The sequence below is a fragment of the Carassius gibelio genome, chromosome B22 (genome assembly GCF_023724105.1).
Source record: "Carassius gibelio isolate Cgi1373 ecotype wild population from Czech Republic chromosome B22, carGib1.2-hapl.c, whole genome shotgun sequence".
Classification (NCBI taxonomy): domain Eukaryota; kingdom Metazoa; phylum Chordata; class Actinopteri; order Cypriniformes; family Cyprinidae; genus Carassius; species Carassius gibelio.
In genome coordinates, this window is record NC_068417.1 from 51,984,704 (window position 1) to 52,007,064 (window position 22,361).

At 39.3% G+C, this 22,361-nt stretch overlaps 1 protein-coding gene and 1 long non-coding RNA gene across 6 annotated transcripts; one reads left to right on the plus strand and one right to left on the minus strand.

Moving 5' to 3' along the window:
- Positions 1-7,053: 7,053 nt before the first annotated feature.
- Positions 7,054-12,391, plus strand: LOC127987471 (uncharacterized). Of its 5 annotated transcripts, XR_008161215.1 has the most exons (6): positions 7,054-8,569; positions 8,902-9,078; positions 9,582-10,102; positions 10,235-10,449; positions 11,406-11,489; positions 11,764-12,391. It is a non-coding gene; the product is annotated as an uncharacterized LOC127987471 (long non-coding RNA). The 5 variants fall into 5 exon arrangements; XR_008161216.1 differs by lacking the exons at positions 10,235-10,449; positions 11,406-11,489; positions 11,764-12,391 and adding exons at positions 10,842-10,915; positions 11,194-11,362 and having other exon boundaries at positions 9,582-9,828; XR_008161214.1 differs by lacking the exons at positions 10,235-10,449; positions 11,406-11,489; positions 11,764-12,391 and adding exons at positions 10,842-10,921; positions 10,954-11,116 and having other exon boundaries at positions 9,582-9,828.
- A 1,604-nt stretch (positions 12,392-13,995) lies between these two features.
- On the minus strand, positions 13,996-22,092 carry LOC127986898 (GTPase IMAP family member 9-like). Its single transcript, XM_052589153.1, has 3 exons — positions 20,904-22,092; positions 16,633-16,692; positions 13,996-15,397 (listed from the first exon to the last, which is right to left on the minus strand). The coding sequence occupies exon 1, from the start codon at positions 22,090-22,092 to the stop codon at positions 21,172-21,174; it is 921 nt and encodes a 306-aa protein (XP_052445113.1). The 3' UTR covers positions 13,996-15,397; positions 16,633-16,692; positions 20,904-21,171.
- Between the last annotated feature and the right edge of the window lie 269 nt (positions 22,093-22,361).

Genomic DNA, 22,361 nt, shown 5'->3' on the forward strand with positions numbered 1-22,361 from the left:
CTGGAATGTTATGCTTTTAGTTTTAAAGTGGTTTTCACTATTAACCATTGTAAATTCTTCTTTAAATTCCAAAAGTGGGAATGTTGAAGATTTCAATGTGATGTTATAAACATTTTAAACTGTTTCACTCTCAAGTGTAAAGTCAGTAATTCAGTGACATTTAACACAGTAAAATCACATTCTGAAGGTCAGGAAATTGCTTAATATATGCAATGTAGATTTGTATTTATCTGGATATTTTATTTAAAATATGCAAAAAAAAAAATGTAAGTCAATCCAAATAAATTTGATGCATAATCATGTTAAAAATATATTTGACTGAAAGTGAATTTTTAGTTCCAATTCACTATAAACATTTGATTTGTCATACTTACTTTTTTCTATTGAGAAGTAATGAATTACATGTAACAAGTTATTCTATAAGCTAAACTATAATGTCAGTCATTTCTATGAATTCTGTAGAACTGTTAAGCAGGTGGAGAGGGAGCCATGAGGACTATAGTATGTACGACTTCTCATGTGTAACACATAGTTAATTAGTTTGAACAAGTACAAACTTTTGACTTATGTTAGTTAGTGCACTTCTAAGTTTGTCTTAAAAGCTGTTAAATGGGTGGTCAGTATTTGCTCATACATCTTAATATAGCCAACACAAAGTGTCTTAGTAAAGTGTCAGGCCCCCAGAAGAGCTTCATGCTCTTTGACACTGTTGTTTTTTTCCTTGATCTGTCAGTCTGCAGTGTATCTGATTTGCCACTAACACCTAGGCCTGTCATAATAATCAATATATCGACTTATTGCGCAATATATGTAAATGACCTCAACAAATGTTTTATTAATTATTAATAATGACGCAATATATCACCCATTATATTTACATAAAATCATTTTGACCATGTTTTGTACATTGCACTTGCTCCTGTCTTTTGCAGCTTCTTGTACATAACGTGATGTAGTCGTGAGGTCCCAGTCCAAATTGAAAACATGCTTCTACAAAAAAAAAGTTTCATCAGCAGAAATGGGCTTGTTTAGGGATCTTTGTGCATATGGTCATCTGACTAGCCAAAGTTCAAGTTCATTTAATCAAGATTCAAGATTTTTATTCATCACATACAAAATTATATATAACATATATAACCAGCAGTGAAATGTGAGTCAGGTCCGCTCCATGGACAGTGCAATTATTAAAGAATACAACACAGATGAAAATATACATAAATAAAGCTATGTAAGAATGAAATAAAAGTAAACAATAAAAATATAGGAATAAAATAAAAAAGATGTATATTGTAGAATTAAATATAGAACGCAAAATAATGTGCATGAAAGTAAACTGTAGTCTTAAAAATAAAGATTCACAGGTATGTACAAGAGGCAAATGTGCAAACAGGTTGACACTGTCAGTGTGTCAATGTGAGGTAGTGAATGATGAAGATCTTACTGATGAAGTGAACATTAAGTGGAGACATGAAGATGTTAAGAGGCTGGTTTAGAGTTTAGGAGCCTGATGGCCTGGGGGAAGAAACTCCTCCTGAGTCTCTCAGTTTTTGCCATCAGGCTACGGTAGCGATTACCAGATGGCAGCAAAGTGAAAAGACGGTTACTGGGGTGGGTGGAGTCTTAGATGATTTTAGCAGCTCTACTTCTGCAGCGTTTGAGGTAGATGTCCTGCAGAGAGGGGAGAGCAGACCCTGAAATGCGCTCAGCTAAGCGCACAACTCTCTGCAGGGCTTTGCAGTCTTGACTGGAGCTGTTCCCATACCACACTGAGATACAGTGAGTCAATACACTTTCTATAGCCCCAGAATAGAACGTTTTCAGGATTGCTGGTGAGACCCTGAATTTCCTCAGCTGTCGCAGATGGTACAGTCTTTGACTGGCTTTATTAACCTGTGTTTGAATGTGAGTACTCCAAGTCAGGTCCTAGGACATGTTTACACCAAGGTACTTGAAGCTGCTCACCCTCTCCACAGGGGTCCCGCTGATCATAAGAGGAGTATAGGGCTGCTGCTGTCTCTTCCTGAAGTCCACAATCAGCTCTTTAGTTTTGCTCACATTCAGAGAGAGACAGTTGTCCTAGCACCATGATGTTAATTTCTCTGCTTCATCCAAGTATGCGGTCTCATTATTGTTGTGAATGAGACCCAGAACCACAGTATCATCAGCAAATTTGATTATAGATGTGGAGCTGTGCAAAGACACGCAATCATGTGAGAGAGAAGAGCAGGGGACTCAGGACACAGCCCTGTGGGGCTCCTACGTTCAGGGTGATGGAGCTGGAGGTGTACTGGCCTAGTTTCACCACTTGAGGTCTGCCGGTGAGGAAATCAAGAATCCAGTCGCAGAGTGAAGAATTCAGGCCGAGGTCTATGATATTGGAAGCTAGCTTTATGGGGACTATAGTATTAAAAGCTGAGCTATAGTCGATAAATAGCAGCCTTACATAGTTCCTGTTATTCCTGTTCCTGTATCTCTCTATTAGTTTTATTGGATCTTAGTGCTGTGTTTGACACAATTGACCACAACATTCTTTTGCATTGACTTGAACACTTTGTTGGCATTAATTTAAAAAGTGCATTAGCATGGTTTAAATCGTACTTATATGACCGCCATCAGTTCGTAGCAGTGAATGAAGATGTATCATATCGATCACTGAATTTAATGGTGAACTCCCTTTAACTGTCATTTTGCATTATTGACACACGGTTTTCTTAATGAATGTTGTTCAGTTGCTTTGACGCAATGTATTTTGTTTAAAGTGCTATATAAATAAAGGTGACTTAACTTGACTTATTACTCTCAATATATGTGAGAGAAGAGTGCAGGATGTGAGAAATGGCATCATCAGTGGAACTGTTTGGCTCCAAAGTATCCGGGATGAAGGAGCAGATGACGTTTTTAACCAGTCCCTCAAAGACCTTCATGACTATTGATGTGAGGGCAACTGGATGATAGTCATTCAGACAAGAGGGTTTATTATTCTTATGCACAGGGATGATGACACATTTTTTGAAGGAGGTGGAAACCACAGATGTAGCAAGAGACTCATTAAAAATGGATGTAAACAAACCAGCGAGCTGATCAGCACAGGACCGCAAAACACAGCCAAAAATCCCATCAGGTCCGGCTGCTTTCCTTACATTCACTCGCTTTAGAGCCCTCCGAACCTCGTCCTCCGATCACATGATGATCGCTGCTCTGACTGCTGCTTCCTGACGCGCTGATCGGCAGACTCATGCTGCTAAGATTGCTTTCGAAGCGGCCGTAGAAAGTGTTTAGCTCGTCAGCCAGCGACGGATCTGCTCTCACCTCTGAAGAGGATTTATTTCCAAAGTCACAGATAATCTCTGAAAGACTAGACAAAGTCTTTAACAAAAAGAATCAATCATTTATTTAGAGCAAGAGCAGACGTTTCAGCCATCCAGCTGTTCTCAATGCTCATAATGAATCAACCACAGACATGCAGTCAATTAATACCCGATAGATAATCAGGAAACAAGTGACAGGTGCAAAGGAAGGGGCTTCAGCCCAGACCCAGAGAACAAGTAAAAACACAATTCTTTTAATAGAAAAGTTAACAATATTTATCTCTAAAAAAGAATAAAGGCATTTATAGAAAACATGAATAGTTTATCTCTTCATTCATCCCTTTCGGGAAAAGGCTGTTGAGTTCAAAAATCCAAAAAGATTCTCTCTGTAGCAGTTTTTTATCTACATCACCACCTCTTCTTTTAGGCAAAACTCTTTCAATCCCCAGAAATTTCAAGTCAGAAATTGCATGATTTGCTAGTTGAAAATGTTGGGAAACAGACGAAGTTGCATCACATCTCCTGATTGCACTCAAGTTTCTGGTACTCTTCTAATGCCCAGGGTAATTTTCCATGCAAAAGTTGCACTTCCTGTATACATTACCTTAAACTCCAATCTTTCACACATCCGCACACACGTAAGATATATAAAATCAAGCAAATGATTACATGTAAATCTACTCACGTGGTGTACATTTTAATCTGCCCTTGCCCATTATTGTATGTAGGCAAAACTAGATTAGGCAAAACTAGATTAGATTAGATTAGATTAGATTAGATTCAACTTTATTGTCACTGTACATGTAAGGTACAAGGCAACGAAATGCAGTTAGCATCTAACCAGAAGTGCAATAAGCAGTAAGTACAGAATAAAGGTCTATAATATGTACAATAACTATACAGGTAAGTATTATGGACATAATTTACAGATATTAAATACTATAAGCACGATATACAGATCTGTATAGGAAGAGTAAGGTATGTAACGTAGGGAGAATGGATTTTGAATGATAATACATTAAAGGTCATAATGTTGACAAGATGGCTAGTGTAATATACAAGCTGTAGCACCACAGTTGGAAAAATGAAAGCCATGCATGTCAGTACTTCCATTGAGTCAGTATTGTTGAACTATTGATCAGCTGACTTCACTGAAGAACTGCAGACCATTTTAAGATCCAGCCACAAGGAATCCAGCGTGTAAAAAGTGGATACACAGTGGATCTCGAAGTGAGTGTGGTTTTATTGTCGTATTTGCTATTATAAGATCATTCAGTTGATCCATGACTTTTTAATCACTAAAGGACAAAGGAAACTAATTTGATAAACTAATAAAAATCCTGAAACTAACATGTGATTCATGGAGATTTCTGTAGCACTAATTATAAAAACAATTCCAAGTTTCTGGGCACAGCCATTTAGCTGTTTTTCACCTTTTTTTCTCTTTTTGTCAAATTCTGACCCAGAGAGAAAAAAATACACCTTAATCAAATTACTACGTTCATAAGAAGAACATATAGCAGTGGTTGGGTAAGAACCCAGTCTCCCCAAAAGCTTCACACAGCAAGAAGGTATAAGAAAAGTTCATTTCTGATGTCATTGTGCCGATGTTCCCCGTCAGCTTTCTGAGCTCGGTGCAGTGCTGTCTCATCTCCCTCATCACAATCAGTCTTTCCTCTTCAAGACACACTTCTGACATGTACGCATCAAACTCTTCTTCTTGGTAAGGAACATACATAACATCTCTTCAACACAAATGTGACCTGTACATTCTGAACAGCAGGCGTGTAAAACAGAAGTAGTGTATGAAATTACCAAAACCTGTTGAAAAACTGGGATTTAAGAAGATATAAGACGTTAGGAAGACCCCCACACACTAAAGATAGTCTCCCTTCTTCTTTATTTCAAGAACTGGAGCCTTTAAATAGCTCCGTCTTCCTCTCAAGCAGTGTAGGCCTGATGAAGACCTGCTGGTCAGAAGGATGTGTCCTAATAAACAATAATCATCAGTGTAGCACTCAGCAAGATAAGTATTTGAAAGTGCATACCCAAACATCAACAGATACAGGACAATATGAATAACTAACTTAGGAATTAATGCATCAAAATATAAACAAATAACTGAATAACTTAAAGGCATAATCAGCTTAATATCTGTAGAGTGAAGAGGAAGACATTTAGAAAATAAGCACCTGGAAATATTATATTCAAAAGCAATCCAGATAATACATCTGCAAGTCATACACATAAATATATTAGATGAGTTGTCAACATACCAGTCTGATTATAAAGGCTAGAGACATTTGTTCAGTTGATTTCTGAAGGTTGTGTTGGTCATCACATCTGGTACCTTCAGAATCTTAAAGCCACAATAATACAAGTAGATGATTATGATGTCTTTTATTGAGGCTCTACCTTAAGATTTTCAATACCAAATCCAAATCAGTGTTTACAGTCTCAGTGGAGTTCACAAGCCCACACAAGTTTAAGTCCTTCTTATGCATGGCACAGATTCTCAGTTCTACACGATTACGAGACTGCATTAGTAAACTACTTCGATGTCTGTCCCCTCAGTATCCCACTGTCTGACATCATGTACTGAAGCACAGTGATCTGAGAACACCTAGTTCACTGCTCAAATCCTCCAGTCTCTGACACTCAGACTCAGCCGTTTGAAAATAAAAAAATAAATCTCCTTAATAAATAAATAATCTCCTTAATTTATGTCATTTCTGCAATCTCCAAAGACAAGTTTTTGACAGAAAGAATAAAAATACTAAAAAGAAGAGGTTTTCTAAAGCAATATAAGCAACACACCAGATGTGTTCATGTATGTGGTTGTGAGGACACAATGAGACCGTTTACTGTTTCAGCCTCCTCTCCTGCAGTTGTGCCAGCACCTTCCTGATTTATGCCACTCACTCCACATTATCTAATACATATTATACCTTAATCACATACAGTGTATTATAGGGCTGTGCAATATGAACAAAAAAACCTATCGCAATTTCTTTGATCAATTTTGCGATTTCGATTTTAATCATGATTTTGACACACACAGAAATGCTTTACAGTCATAAATGCAGTCAGGATGAATTTGAAACATATTTTCAAACGAAAGCCAATTACAGCTTTTTCAAAAAGTTGTAACGTCTCTAGAACAGACATAAGTCAAAATAATCACTAAGTTAAGGTGTGACAAAAAGTCTAGACATATGGCAAATAAATAAATAAATCCCGTGTCCAGGGCCTTTTTTTTCTTTTTTGCCATGCATTGTTCATAGAGCTCATTAATTGTAGCGGTGCCTCAGGTGTTGAAATAGAACATTATACAGGTTCACATGTACTCCGTTTGCAGTGCGTGTACTGTATGTGTATGAGGTGCTGAAACAGCAGCGAGAGCGCGTTATTGTAACACGAAAATCCACGAGCGTCAATCTCTCTGTTCACATGCAGATTTCCTTTGCTCTGTCACAAAACCAGACGTGCTTGCTCAGATACACGCTGCTCTGCGCGGAGAGAGTGTGCGCTTAAAACATGTCTACTCTCACTTAAACTGCGTCCTGTCCACTCCCACTGTCCAGACATCTACTTTACACAACAAATGTGGCAAATACTAAATTATACCGGCCTAAAATTTAAATATAGAATATTATATATAGCAAGCAGTTCATGTGATAGGTCCTTGCGTTCTATTGAAAGATACTTGTTTGTGCTTTGAACATTTGCTGAGGTCAGAATCTCACTCTCCGTAAGACAGAAAAGAAAAAAAAACCTCCGTAGCTGAATCAGAAGTAGTAGCATCCTAACTGCCAACTACAGATACTACTAAAGATAACACTTTTCTTTGTCTTATTAACAGAATACAGCAGAGGATCTCAACTCTGGCTCCAAGTTTAGCTCCAACCTTGATCAGATTGACCTGCATTTACCTCTCTAGTAATCCTGAAAACCTCTATTCTCTTATTCAGGTGTGTTTGATCATGTTTGGAGAGATGAGAAACCCAGTAATACAGTGTTTGTATAGTGACTTAAGTCTATAATACACGTGACTATTTAACATTTCTAACAATTCCATTGATCTCTTAAAGTTTTTTCCCCTCATAATCTGAAGATAATCTGGAAATGTTAGCAGCATTTAATTTACTAAAACAAAAGTTAGAGAAAATTTACAGTACTGGAGTATTCGTTCTGCATGTTTAATAGATCAATAAAGTGAAACGGAGGTTATTCTTCAATCCACTTAACAGAAGAACTGGAGAACAACGGGGAACAAAACCCCTTCTTCAAATTCTGTATGAACATATCCCACATGAAAAAATACTATAGTAATTTATAGTAAATACAAAAATGTTTTTGAACCATATAGTAAAGTGCTTGAATTAATTTGTTGTGGTAATTCTGTAGTTGCTGTGGTAATAAACTATAGTAATAAAAACAAATGACATTACCCAGTACTGTACTAAGTTTATATTATACTTCAATACACTACAGTTTACTGTAGTAAAAATGAAAGTATATTACAGTATTTATTACAGTTGATCAGTTCACTGTAGTTAATACTACAATATGCTGTAGCACTCATTAAAAAGTGTTGTGAAAACTATAATACAGTAAAATACACTTTACCATAGTAGTTCAAAAACACTACAGTATTTACTATAAGTTACTATAGACATTGATTACTTCACTTCCATTTGATATCTTTGGATTTTCTGAGCATTACAGTAGTAGTGCTGAAGTTAACATCTCAGGATCAACGTTGATCCTGGAGGGCCTGTGTCCCTGCTGAGTTTAGCTTCAACCCTGAAAAAAAACACTAGGTGGAGGTACCACTAGGTGATGGTATACACTAGGTGAAGGCAGCACAAGGTGGAGGTATACACTGGGTGGAGGCAACACTAGGTGGAAGTATAAACTAGGTGGAGGTTACACTGAGTGGAGGTAACACCGAGTGGAGGTACCACTAGATGGAGTTGTATACACTAGGTGGAGGTAACATTATGTGGAGGTAACACTAGGTGGAGGTAACACTAGGTGGAGGTAACATTATGTGGAGGTAACACTAAGTGGAGGTAACACTAAGTGGAGGTAACACTAGGTGGAGGTAACATTATGTGGAGGTAACACTAGGTGGAGGTAACATTATGTGGAGGTAACACTAGGTGGAGGTAACATTATGTGGAGGTAACAATAGGTGGAGGTAACATTATGTGGAGGTAACATTATGTGGAGGTAACACTAGGTGGAGGTAACACTAGGTGGAGGTAACACTAGGTGGAGGTAACACTAGGTGGAGGAAACACTAGGTGGAGGTAACACTATGTGGAGGTAACACTAGGTGGAGGTAACACTAGGTGGAGGTAACACTAGGTGGAGGTAACACTAGGTGGAGGTAACATTATGTGGCGGTAACATTATGTGGAGGTAACACTGTGGCGGTAACAATAGGTGGAGGTAACATTAGGTGGAGGCAACACTAGGTAGAGGTAACATTATGTGGAGGTAACTAGGTGGAGGTAACATTATGTGGAGGTAACATTAGGTGGAGGTAACATTATGTGGAGGTAACACTAGGTGGAGGTAACAATAGGTGGAGGTATACACTAGGTGGAGGTAAAACTAGGTGGAGGTAACAATAGGTGGAGGTAACAATAGGTGGAGGTAACATTATGTGGAGGTAACACTAGGTGGAGGTAACACTAGGTGGATGTAACATTATGTGGAGGTAACATTATGTGGAGGTAACACTAGGTGGAGGTAACACTAGGTGGAGGTAACACTAGGTGGAGGTAACATTATGTGGAGGTAACACTAGGTGGAGGTAAACACTAGGTGGAGGTAAACACTAGGTGGAGGTAACATTATGTGGAGGTAAACACTAGGTGGAGGTAAACACTAGGTGGAGGTAACATTATGTGGAGGTAACACTAGGTGGAGGTAAACACTAGGTGGAGGTAACACTAGGTGGAGGTAAACACTAGGTGGAGGTAAACACTAGGTGGAGGTAAACACTAGGTGGAGGTAACATTATGTGGAGGTAACACTAGGTGGAGGTAAACACTAGGTGGAGGTAACACTATGTGGAGGTAACACTAGGTGGAGGTAACATTATGTGGAGGTAACACTGTGGAGGTAACAATAGGTGGAGGTAACATTAGGTGGAGGCAACACTTGGTAGAGGTAACATTATGTGGAGGTAACACTAGGTGGAGGTAACACTATGTGGAGGTAACATTAGGTGGAGGTAACACTAGGTGGAGGTAACAATAGGTGGAGGTATACACTAGGTGGAGGTAAAACTAGGTGGAGGTAACAATAGGTGGAGGTAACAATAGGTGGAGGTAACATTATGTGGAGGTAACACTAGGTGGAGGTAACACTAGGTGGAGGTAACACTAGGTGGATGTAACATTATGTGGAGGTAACATTATGTGGAGGTAACACTAGGTGGAGGTAACACTAGGTGGAGGTAACACTAGGTGGAGGTAACATTATGTGGAGGTAACACTAGGTGGAGGTAAACACTAGGTGGAGGTAACATTATGTGGAGGTAAACACTAGGTGGAGGTAAACACTAGGTGGAGGTAACATTATGTGGAGGTAACACTAGGTGGAGGTAACACTAGGTGGAGGTAAACACTAGGTGGAGGTAAACACTAGGTGGAGGTAACATTATGTGGAGGTAACACTAGGTGGAGGTAAACACTAGGTGGAGGTAAACACTAGGTGGAGGTAACATTATGTGGAGGTAACACTAGGTGGAGGTAAACACTAGGTGGAGGTAACATTATGTGGAGGTAACACTAGGTGGAGGTAAACACTAGGTGGAGGTAACACTAGGTGGAGGTAAACACTAGGTGGAGGTAAACACTAGGTGGAGGTAAACACTAGGTGGAGGTAACATTATGTGGAGGTAACACTAGGTGGAGGTAAACACTAGGTGGAGGTAAACACTAGGTGGAGGTAACATTATGTGGAGGTAACACTAGGTGGAGGTAAACACTAGGTGGAGGTAACATTATGTGGAGGTAAACACTAGGTGGAGGTAAACACTAGGTGGAGGTAACATTATGTGGAGGTAACACTAGGTGGAGGTAAACACTAGGTGGAGGTAACACTAGGTGGAGGTAAACACTAGGTGGAGGTAAACACTAGGTGGACGTAAACACTAGGTGGAGGTAACATTATGTGGAGGTAACACTAGGTGGAGGTAAACACTAGGTGGAGGTAACATTATGTGGAGGTAACACTAGGTGGAGGTAACATTATGTGGAGGTAACACTGTGGAGGTAACAATAGGTGGAGGTAACATTAGGTGGAGGCAACACTAGGTAGAGGTAACATTATGTGGAGGTAACACTAGGTGGAGGTAACATTATGTGGAGGTAACATTAGGTGGAGGTAACACTAGGTGGAGGTAACAATAGGTGGAGGTATACACTAGGTGGAGGTAAAACTAGGTGGAGGTAAAACTAGGTGGAGGTAACAATAGGTGGAGGTAACAATAGGTGGAGGTAACATTATGTGGAGGTAACACTAGGTGGAGGTAACACTAGGTGGAGGTAACACTAGGTGGAGGTAACATTATGTGGAGGTAACACTAGGTGGAGGTAACACTAGGTGGAGGTAACATTATGTGGAGGTAACATTATGTGGAGGTAACACTAGGTGGAGGTAAACACTAGGTGGAGGTAACATTATGTGGAGGTAAACACTAGGTGGAGGTAACATTATGTGGAGGTAACATTATGTGGAGGTAACACTAGGTGGAGGTAAACACTAGGTGGAGGTAAACACTAGGTGGAGGTAACATTATGTGGAGGTAACACTAGGTGGAGGTAACACTAGGTGGAGGTAAACACTAGGTGGAGGTAAACACTAGGTGGAGGTAACATTATGTGGAGGTAACACTAGGTGGAGGTAAACACTAGGTGGAGGTAACATTATGTGGAGGTAAACACTAGGTGGAGGTAACATTATGTGGAGGTAACATTATGTGGAGGTAACACTAGGTGGAGGTAAACACTAGGTGGAGGTAAACACTAGGTGGAGGTAACATTATGTGGAGGTAACACTAGGTGGAGGTAACACTAGGTGGAGGTAAACACTAGGTGGAGGTAAACACTAGGTGGAGGTAACACTAGGTGGAGGTAAACACTAGGTGGAGGTAAACACTAGGTGGAGGTAACTAGGTGGAGGTAACATTATGTGGAGGTAACACTAGGTGGAGGTAACATTATGTGGAGGTAACACTAGGTGGAGGTAACACTAGGTGGAGGTAAACACTAGGTGGAGGTAAACACTAGGTGGAGGTAACATTATGTGGAGGTAACACTAGGTGGAGGTAACACTAGGTGGAGGTAAACACTAGGTGGAGGTAAACACTAGGTGGAGGTAACACTAGGTGGAGGTAAACACTAGGTGGAGGTAAACACTAGGTGGAGGTAACTAGGTGGAGGTAACATTATGTGGAGGTAACACTAGGTGGAGGTAAACACTAGGTGGAGGTAACATTATGTGGAGGTAACACTAGGTGGAGGTAACAATAGGTGGAGGTGGTGTGCAAGAACAGAAGCTGTAGGACAAAGGAAAACAAAAACAGTTAACTCTTGCAGCAAGGCTTGCTAGATTAGTCTTATAGTATACATGCAAAATTTCAACAAAATCAAGGTAGTTGTGATGCTGTTATTGCACAATGAATATTTACCATGAAAACCGCATGAATGAACAGGTGATCAGAATTCATTATTGTTCAGACTGCAAGCTTATGACACTTTAAATAGGACTGCATACCAGAACAGAAAGTACACTGGATGCAGAGAAGGGATTTAACTTTAATGCGTGTGCATACAAGGAATTTGTTTCGTGACAGAATCTCCGCAGTGCAACAGAATGACAGAGACAGAACAAAAAACAAATAATAAAAGAATAAAATAAATAAGAAATACAAATAAGTAGGTAAGAAATGACAATATACAAATTGACAATTGTATGGCAGGTATATTATGATGAGCAGTTATGCATGTACAGGTACAGTATTGTTCAAAATAATAGCAGTACAATGTGACTAACCAGAATAATCAAGGTTTTTCGTATATTTTTTATTGCTACGTGGCAAACAAGTTACCAGTAGGTTCAGTAGATTCTCAGAAAACAAATGAGACCCAGCATTCATGATATGCACGCTCTTAAGGCTGTGCAATTGGGTAATTAGTTGAAAGGGGTGTGTTCAAAAAAATAGCAGTGTCTACCTTTGACTGTACAAACTCAAAACTATTTTGTACAAACATTTTTTTTTTTCTGGGATTTAGCAATCCTGTGAATCACTAAACTAATATTTAGTTGTATGACCACAGTTTTTTAAAACTGCTTGACATCTGTGTGGCATGGAGTCAACCAACTTGTGGCACCTCTCAGCTGTTATTCCACTCCATGATTCTTTAACAACATTCCACAATTCATTCACATTTCTTGGTTTTGCTTCAGAAACAGCATTTTTGATATCACCCCACAAGTTCTCAATTGGATTAAGGTCTGGAGATTGGGCTGGCCACTCCATAACATTAATTTTGTTGGTTTGGAACCAAGACTTTGCCCGTTTACTAGTGTGTTTTGGGTCATTGTCTTGTTGAAACAACCATTTCAAGGGCATGTCCTCTTCAGCATAGGGCAACATGACCTCTTCAAGTATTTTAACATATGCAAACTGATCCATGATCCCTGGTATGCGATAAATAGGCCCAACACCATAGTAGGAGAAACATGCCCATATCATGATGCTTGCACCTCCATGCTTCACTGTCTTCACTGTGTACTGTGGCTTGAATTCAGAGTTTGGGGGTCGTCTCACAAACTGCCTGTGGCCCTTGGACCCAAAAAGAACAATTTTACTCTCATCAGTCCACAAAATGTTCCTCCATTTCTCTTTAGGCCAGTTGATGTGTTCTTTGGCAAATTGTAACCTCTTCTGCACATGCCTTTTTTTTAACAGAGGGACTTTGCGGGGGATTCTTGAAAATAGATTAGCTTCACACAGACGTCTTCTAACTGTCACAGTACTTACAGGTAACTCCAGACTGTCTTTGATCATCCTGGAGGTGATCATTGGCTGAGCCTTTGCCATTCTGGTTATTCTTCTATCCATTTTGATGGTTGTCTTCCGTTTTCTTCCACGTCTCTCTGGTTTTGCTCTCCATTTTAAGGCATTGGAGATCATTTTAGCTGAACAGCCTATCATTTTTTGCACCTCTTTATAGGTTTTCCCCTCTCTAATCAACTTTTTAATCAAAGTACGCTGTTCTTCTGAACAATGTCTTGAACGACCCATTTTCCTCAGCTTTCAAATGCATGTTCAACAAGTGTTGGCTTCATCCTTAAATAGGGGCCACCTGATTCACACCTGTTTCTTCACAAAATTGATGACCTCAGTGATTGAATGCCACACTGCTATTTTTTTGAACACACCCCTTTCAACTAATTCAACTAATTGCCCAATTGCACAGCCTTAAGAGCGTGCATATCATGAATGCTGGGTCTTGTTTGTTTTCTGACAATCTACTGAACCTACTGGTAACTTGTTTGCCACGTAGCAATAAAAAAATATACTAAAAACCTTGATTATTCTGGTTAGTCACATCGTACTGCTATTATTTTGAACAATACTGTATATTATGTGCAAAAATGTAAGTGTTAGATAAATAAAGTGTATGTGTATATAAATATAAAGTGTAGTGTGTTCCACAGTTATTATCAGCTGTTCATTAGATGTATTGCCTGAGGGAAGAAACTGTTCCTGTGTCTGGTCGTTCTAGTGCTCAGTGCTCTGTAGCGTCGACCAGATGGCAACAGTTCAAAGAGGGAGTGTGCTGGATGTGAGGGGTCCAGAGTGATTTTGACAGCTCTTTTTCTCACTCTGGATAAGTACAGTTCTTGAATAGAAGGGAGGGTTGTACCGATGATTCGCTCAGCAGTCCGGACTACTCTCTGTAGTCTTCTGAGGTCAGATTTAGAAGCTGAGCTGAACCAGACAGTTACTGAAGTGCAGAGGATGGATTCAATGATGGTGGAGTAGAACTGTTTCTGCAAGCAGCGCTGAGGTAAATAAATAACTGTAATATTATACATACGATTTCGATTACAGGGCAAATCAGAAAAACTGTGACTATTCATTCAGTGAGGCACTTTATTTCCAGACAGCCTTTCCCACAACATGTGCTGTGAATGATTACATCAGGCGATGCCCCAACCTCAGGAAATGATGGATTTATGATAAATCCACATTGCTCCACTTTTAAACTTGTGTGTTGAGGTGCTGCCAGTGTGACATAGGCTTTGCTGTTCCTTCATTGTCTATCCCCATCTGATAGCTGTTTTTAGCACACTGTTGACACCGTTGATGTGGCTGGTTTCTCAACTCTAGCGGACTCAATGGCATGCATATTTGAAGCTGTTATTCTTCCTGCTCTTGATGTGTACCAGACAGATGATGGATGTTGCAGTCTCGTCTGAGCTTCAACTGCAGCTGCCTGTATCTCTGTTACTGCTAGCAGGTGTGTGAGGGTGTTGCAATGCTGGAACAGGATGGGTAGATGGCATCCATCCTTTCCTGGGTCACAAAGATGCCGTAGGGAACTTGGCACTACATGTGGCTTAACTGGGTGATATAATGATGGTAATACTCCTCCATCCCAGAAAGACAAATAGCCTTGCTGTGAGAGTGCATGTCCACAATGACTCGTGGAGCCTAAATGAGTACATATCCCTGATATTCCCCTCTCTCCACTGATGCACTTGTCAAGTGCCACTCTCTTAGCTGCACCAGTGGTGAAGTCGAGCTTGTTGCCCACCTCTGATTGGACCTTATCAACATTAGCGCGCATCATCCAGTAGGCTGGAACATCAGTGACATTCTTGGTCCCCCGTATCCGGACTGATACTTTGATTTTAAAAAGGAGAGCCTCAACATATGTGCAAGACTCTGCTATGCCAGCCATGCATGTGCAGTGTGCACGCTCTACTTGGCCACTGGAGCGGAGGATCACCCATGGGTTGAGCGGAGGTTCATTAAGGCGTTGAGAGTGCAAAACCTATGATATATAGAAAACATTATGGTAAGTATGAGAAATTAATTATTAATAACACAAATATCTCTAATCATGTTATATGACACACACACCATGAACACACCCACCAGGGCTGTGCAATTAATCGCATGTGATTATCATCCACATCTCATCAGTAAAGCCGGTTTTGTGATTAGTAGTAAATCTCCATCGCCTGCTTTCAGAGGGAGCGGCATTTACTACACAGAGCCACAGTTCACTGACAATTTGTGCGAACAACCATTTTCTGCTCATTGATGAGGAAAATCTGAAGGCCCGGCACCCATCAATTTGTAAATTGCAGATGGGCCTCGAGAGATTAATAATTTTTTCATTGCTCAAATGTGTATGCACTGACACTACAAACAAGGTAAAAAAAAACAGATCGGGGAAGGTTACGTGCAGCAGTTTGTTAAGATCATCTGACTGCTCTTTGTGTTTGTACGGATTGAGTTTATTGATTGTCTTAAATTAAAAATTAAAGTACCGTAACTTTGATTCCTTGTTGAGGTTTTTCTTTATATGTAATCTTACACTTGATTATTGTTTGGTCTATTGTTATTCCTGTTTATTACTGATGTATACTAATATGACGGCTGATGAGCATGTCCCCAAACATAGCTGCGACTACCCAGAATGCAATGCACAGTGACTTAGTTTCCCAAGCTCTATTCAGGATTTATTAAATAACCACACTCGAAGAAAGAAATATATGTCTTAAATTATGACCCAATCAGGCAGTGACTGGCTAATTCTGAGGTTGTGTCCAGGCACTGACCTGTCTGTAGCCTAACATGTGATGTTATATTGCTAAAGTTATAATAAAGACCTAATATCAACACAACAATCATGCTTACCTTGCACAGAATTTTTTTTGAGAAAGCACTAAATAATTTCTTTTTGGTCCATATAGTTGTTGGCATTTAGAAAATGATTGCCCTTGCTGTTACTATTTGTCACAGTGTCTGGTCTGTGTTTCCCTAGGTGTCCACTAGTAGTCTCACTTCCCCTAAGGCACCTCACCGCAGACACTACATTTCTCACATAGCTTTGTCCCTTCATCACAGTTAATTGCACACCTGTTATTGCACTCAACTGTCTCCACTTCCTTCGTTATCCTGTCTATTTAAACCGGTCTATTTTACTATGAGGCTCAATGGGGACCAGAAACTGTTGGGTGGCTGAACTCTCTAAGTAGATCATAAAGATCTATTACAAACCTGCATCTTTTTTCAGCTTGAGATCTGTTTCCTTTCACCTTCTGCACACTTGAGTTCTACCTGAAAATAAATGAGAGATGAAGGTCAAACAGACGTCTGAAGGCATGGAAGTTGATAAATATTGCTGGAGAACATTTTTACTGCTTTAACAACAGCAGAAAATCAATGAGAACAGTAAGAATGCATCCAAAAAACACTGAGACTTGTGTTTAAATGTGTAAAATAGTTCTGATAGTGAGGGGCAAAGACCTGCAGAGTCTGATTACAGTGAATGACTGTAAGGAACACGTTAAAAAGAGCCAGACTGAAATTGGTTTTTTGATGCCAATACTGATATTAGGGAGTAAAAAAAAAAAGGCAGATATCTCTATACCGTTCAATATTCTTTGTGTATATTATACTACAGTACCCGTGTGTCCAAACATTTGACTGATACTTATTTTGCAATGATCAACATGGTTGTTTAAGAAATTAAATTCTACACACTGCTAATATACCTCTATATATAAATACAGTTTAAATTGCGCAATGTAATGTCCTTTGAATGTAATGTGTATATTGCCTTGGAACTGGAATCATGACGGAACTTCATGTGAAGTCCACTTCGCAGGGCACTTAAGGTTGAATAAGACAACGCTTGAATAGTGCCTGAACAAGAGACCTCCTTACTGAAGGGAAAGTGTTGACTGGTGTCACTATCTCGTGAATGTTGATGTGGATATATCGGCAACAGGCTCATATCAGCCAATAAAATCAGCAAAACGTTATATTGGCCGTGCTCTTATGTTAAATGAAGTATTAGTTTAACAGGGCTCGTACAGAAACTGCGAAATGAAATTCCAGGATTTTTTCATTTTCAAGGACTAATATCAGACATCACAATATCATTAATTTTCAAATTCTAATAAATACTAATAAAACTAAATGTTACAAATAAAGTGCAGCACATTCAAAGCCACAAGGATGTGGCAACTTCAAAAGATACTATGACAATTATATTCAAAAGATATAATGCAAAATGATAGTTAAAGGCAGTTCATAATTGAATTCAGTGATGTCATCTCTGTTCAGTTAAATAGTGTCTGTGCATTTATTTGCAATCAAGTCAACGACATCGCTGTAGATGAAGTGTCCCCAACTAAGCAAGTCAGAGGCGACAGCGGCAAGGAACCGAAACTCCATCAGTGACAGAATGGAGAAAAAAACCTTGGGAGAAACCAGGCTCAGTTGGGGGGCCAGTTCTCCTCTGACCAGACGAAACCAGCATCTGGTCTGGATACGTAGTGGATTCGGGTGACTGCAGTGACCATCTGGTCTGGATACAGACTGGATTTGGTGGCTACGGTGGCCTCAGAATAAGCGAATAATCTAAGTATTATAAAATTGCCTTTTGAGAATGTAGCGGACGTAGAGGATTATAATGTAAAAGGAGCTCATTCAAATACTGAGGTGCTAAACCATTCAGGGCTTTATAAGTAATAAGCAATATTTTAAAATCTATACGATGTTTGACAGGGAGCCAGTGCAGTGTGGACAGGACCGGGCTAATATGGTCATACTTCCTGGTTCTAGTAAGAACTCTTGCTGCTGCATTTTGGACTAGCTGTAGTTTGTTTACCAAGCGTGCAGAACAACTACCCAATAAAGCATTACAATAGTCTAACCTTGAAGTCATAAATGCATGGATTAACATTCCTGCATTTGACATTGAGAGCATAGGCCGTAATTTAGATATATTTTTAAGATGGAAAAATTCAGTTTTACAAATGCTAGAAACGTGGCTTTCTAAGGAAAGATTGCGATCAAATAGCACACCTAGGTTCCTAACTGATGACGAAGAATTGACAGAGCAACCATCAAGTCTTAGACAGTGTTCTAGGTCAATAAATGCAGAGTTTTTAGGTCCTATAATTAACACCTCTGTTTTTTTTTTCAGAATTTAGCTGTAAGAAATTACTCGTCATCCAGTTTTTTATATCGACTATGCATTCCATTAGTTTTTCAAATTGGTGTGTTTCACCGGGCCGCGAAGAAATATAGAGATGAGTATCATCATGTTTCCTGATGATATCTCCCAAGGGTAACATATAAAGCGTGAAGAGTAGCGGCCCTAGTACTGAGCCTTGAGGTACTCCATACTGCACTTGTGATCGATATGATACATCTTCATTCACTGCTACGAACTGATGGCGGTCATATAAGTACGATTTAAACCATGCTAATGCACTTCCACTGATGCCAACAAAGTGTTCAAGTCTATGCAAAAGAATGTTGTGGTCAATTGTTCAAAGATCCAATAAAACTAATAGAGAGATACAACCACGATCAGATGATAAGAGCAGATCATTTGTAACTATAAGGAGAGCAGTCTCAGTACTATGATACGGTCTAAATCCTGACTGGTTAATCCTTTAAAGGACTTTTATGCTGCATTAAATAGGAAAACCAGAAACAGGAACACTTCCCATAACACCCTATATACTTTCTACATCGTTAGAAGAATGGCAGCTACGCTAATATTAGTCTGTTTCTCTCTTATTCCGAGGTCACCGTGGCCACCAGATCCAGTCTGTGTCCAGATCAGAGGGTCACTGCAGTCGCCTGGATCCAGTACGTATCCAGACCAGATGGTGGATCAGCACCTAGAAAGGACCTCTACATCCCTGAAAGACAGCGGAGACCAGGACAACTAGAGCCCCAGATACAGATCCCCTGTAAAGACCTTGTCTCAGAGGACCACCAGGACAAGACCACAGGAAACAGATGATTCTTCTGCACAATCTGACTTTGCTGCAGCCTGGAATTGAACTACTGGTTTCGTCTGGTCAGAGGAGAACTGACCCCAACTGAGTCTGGTTTCTCCCAAGGTTTTTTTCTCCATTCTGTCACCGATGGAGTTTCGGTTCCTTGCCGCTGTCGCCTCTGGGTTGCTTAGTTGGGGTCACTTCATCTACAGCGATGTCGTTGACTTGATTGCAAATAAATGCACAGACACTATTTCAACTGAACAGAGATGACATAACTGAATTCAATGATGAACTGCCTTTAACTATCATTTTGCATTATTGAGACACTGTTTTCCTAATGAATGTTGTTCAGTTGCTTTGACGCAATGTATTTTGTTTAAAGTGCTATATAAATAAAGGTGACTTGACTAGAAATCGTCATAGATAAGAAGGAATATAATTGTGAGGATACCACCTTTTCTAGTATCTTGGACAGAAAAGGGAGATTCGAGATTGGTCTATAATTAACTAGTTCTTTGGGGTCAAGTTGTGGTTTTTTATGAGAGGCTTAATAACAGCCAATTTGAAGGTTTTGGGGACATATCCTAATGACAATGAGGAATTAATAATAGTCAGAAGAGGATCTATGACTTCTGGAAGCACCTCTTTTAGGAACTTAGATGGCATCATACACATTTTTTTAGCTATATCATGCTCATAGACACTAGGGGTTTGACAATACATTTAGCTCATGAGAGAAGACAAAATACAGATACTTGGTTTACTAGAATGAGACAATTTTAATACAGTCTTTTAAACCAAAAAAAGCAAAACAGCAAAACAACAGTTGTATTTTTAAACATTTAAATAATCTAGAGATATAATTAATGATTATCTTGGTAATCTAAAACTAGTGATCATTTTTTAAACTGATTATTTTTTAAACTTTATTTATATCTATCTATTTAACTATTAGACAATAATTACTTTATTTTGATATTTAATTTGAACCAGTCATGACACGGATTTATTGAAAATCACTGTTATAATATATAATATGTCTATAAATAATATAAACATAAGTACATTAAATACTTAAGTCCATTTTGTATTATAACAAATAACTGCAGAGGGCGCCTTCGGCCTCGTGATGTTTCACTTTAAAGCTTGATTCAAGGACATTTAAATGTTATTTTAATATATGGCCACCTGCAAACTCAGAGCTAGGTTTTTAACTTTTATTTTGAAATCATGAAATACAACAAATCATACAGGCTTAACAGAACTATATGAATGTATTATCCTGTATTTGCATAGTTTTATAAATATTTACATTGACACAAAGGGTTTATGAATGTTAAGCAACCCAAACACTTATTTTATATATACTGCCTTTTAAACATTCAAGTACTTTTCAAGTACCTTTTCAAAAATATGTCAGTTTCCAAGGGTTTTCAAGGACTTAAATTTCCAAAAGTCAAATTCAAGTACTTGAAACACTTCCTCTGGACCCTTGTATAATACATAGAGTCTGCGTGTTCTTACCGGACTGCCTCTGATCTCGTGTGTCTCATCCGCTGGATGAAGCGGTTCGTTTCCAGCTGTTCTGCTGCATGACACACGAGCAGCTCTCTTACTGCTCCTCCGTTCATCTCTCTCTCTCTCTCCTGGTCTTCATTCTTCATCTCTCTGTCTCCAGTGTGAAAGATAAAGCTCTGCTCCTGTCGTTCTCTGCTATGGCTTCCTCTTCGGTCTCTTCTTTCAGTCATTCATCCATCAGCTTTTATTAGAAGTGCTGAAGAAGCCAGGAGTATCAACTACAGACACAGTTCTCTTTTTGTTTCTCCCCCTTTCTTCTCTTCTCTTCATCTCTCTGTCTCACTGCTCGAAGTCTTTCTTGTTCAGATCTCTCAGCTTCATACTCTGCTCTGAATCTCTCCTCCATCTCTTTTCTCACCCTCTCCATCTCCTCTTGTATTTGTTTCTCTTCTCTTCTTCTCTTCTCTTCATCTCTCTGTCGCCCTGCTTTAAGTCTTTCTTGTTCAGATCTATTAGCTTCATACTCTGCTCTGACTTTCTCTTCCATCTCTTTTCTCACTCTCTCCATCTCATGTATTTGTTTCTCCTCTCTTCTTCTATTCTCTTCATATCTCAGTCTCTGCTTTTCTTCTTCTTGTCTGAATTTCTGAGCGTCTTTGTACATCTGGTTAATGTAGTGTCCTCTATTCCGTGCTATCATTGAGTCAATCATCTGCAGGAGATCATTCACCTGCTCTCTGTTACTCATACTTCTATTGTTGAAGATATGATATCTGCCTCCACACCGATCGACTAGATCTCTTAATCTACAGTTCTCCTCAACGAGATCCACTACTGACCGTCCTTCCACCAGATCTCCATGAGTGAAGAGAATGATGGAGTACTTTAACACCTCCTGTCCCAACATCATCTCAATCATCTGAGGAATCTTCTGCTCCTGTTCAGTGAATCTGTCTATTACTCTCAACACAATGAGAAAAGCGTGAGGTCCAGGACTGGATAGATACACACTTCTGGCTATCTCTGTGACTAACTCTTCAGGTCTCATCTGTGTGTCAAAGAATGGAGGAGTATCTACTACAGACACAGATCTGCCTGAAACAGTGGCGTGACCCTCTGAACATACACGGATAACTGAACTCATACTCTGTACTGATATGAACTCTCTCCGTCCCAGGATTGTCTCTTCGGACATGTGCTAAATCATTAAAAAAATGAACTCTGAGAAATAATATTCAGTGAAGGGATTCAAACTTTTATTTCAACAAAACAGTGTTGAATTTACAATGAAGTAATGAAGAAAGTGATCAAATTGTTATTACAAACAATAGGGATGACATGACATCACAAGTTATCTAGCCAGAAAAGAAAATCTCGACAGGCCCTCAAGTTTTGTTCTACTATGAAATTGACGACGGTTTCAATAATTTCATGTATGGCGAAACCATAATGTTTAGCGACTAA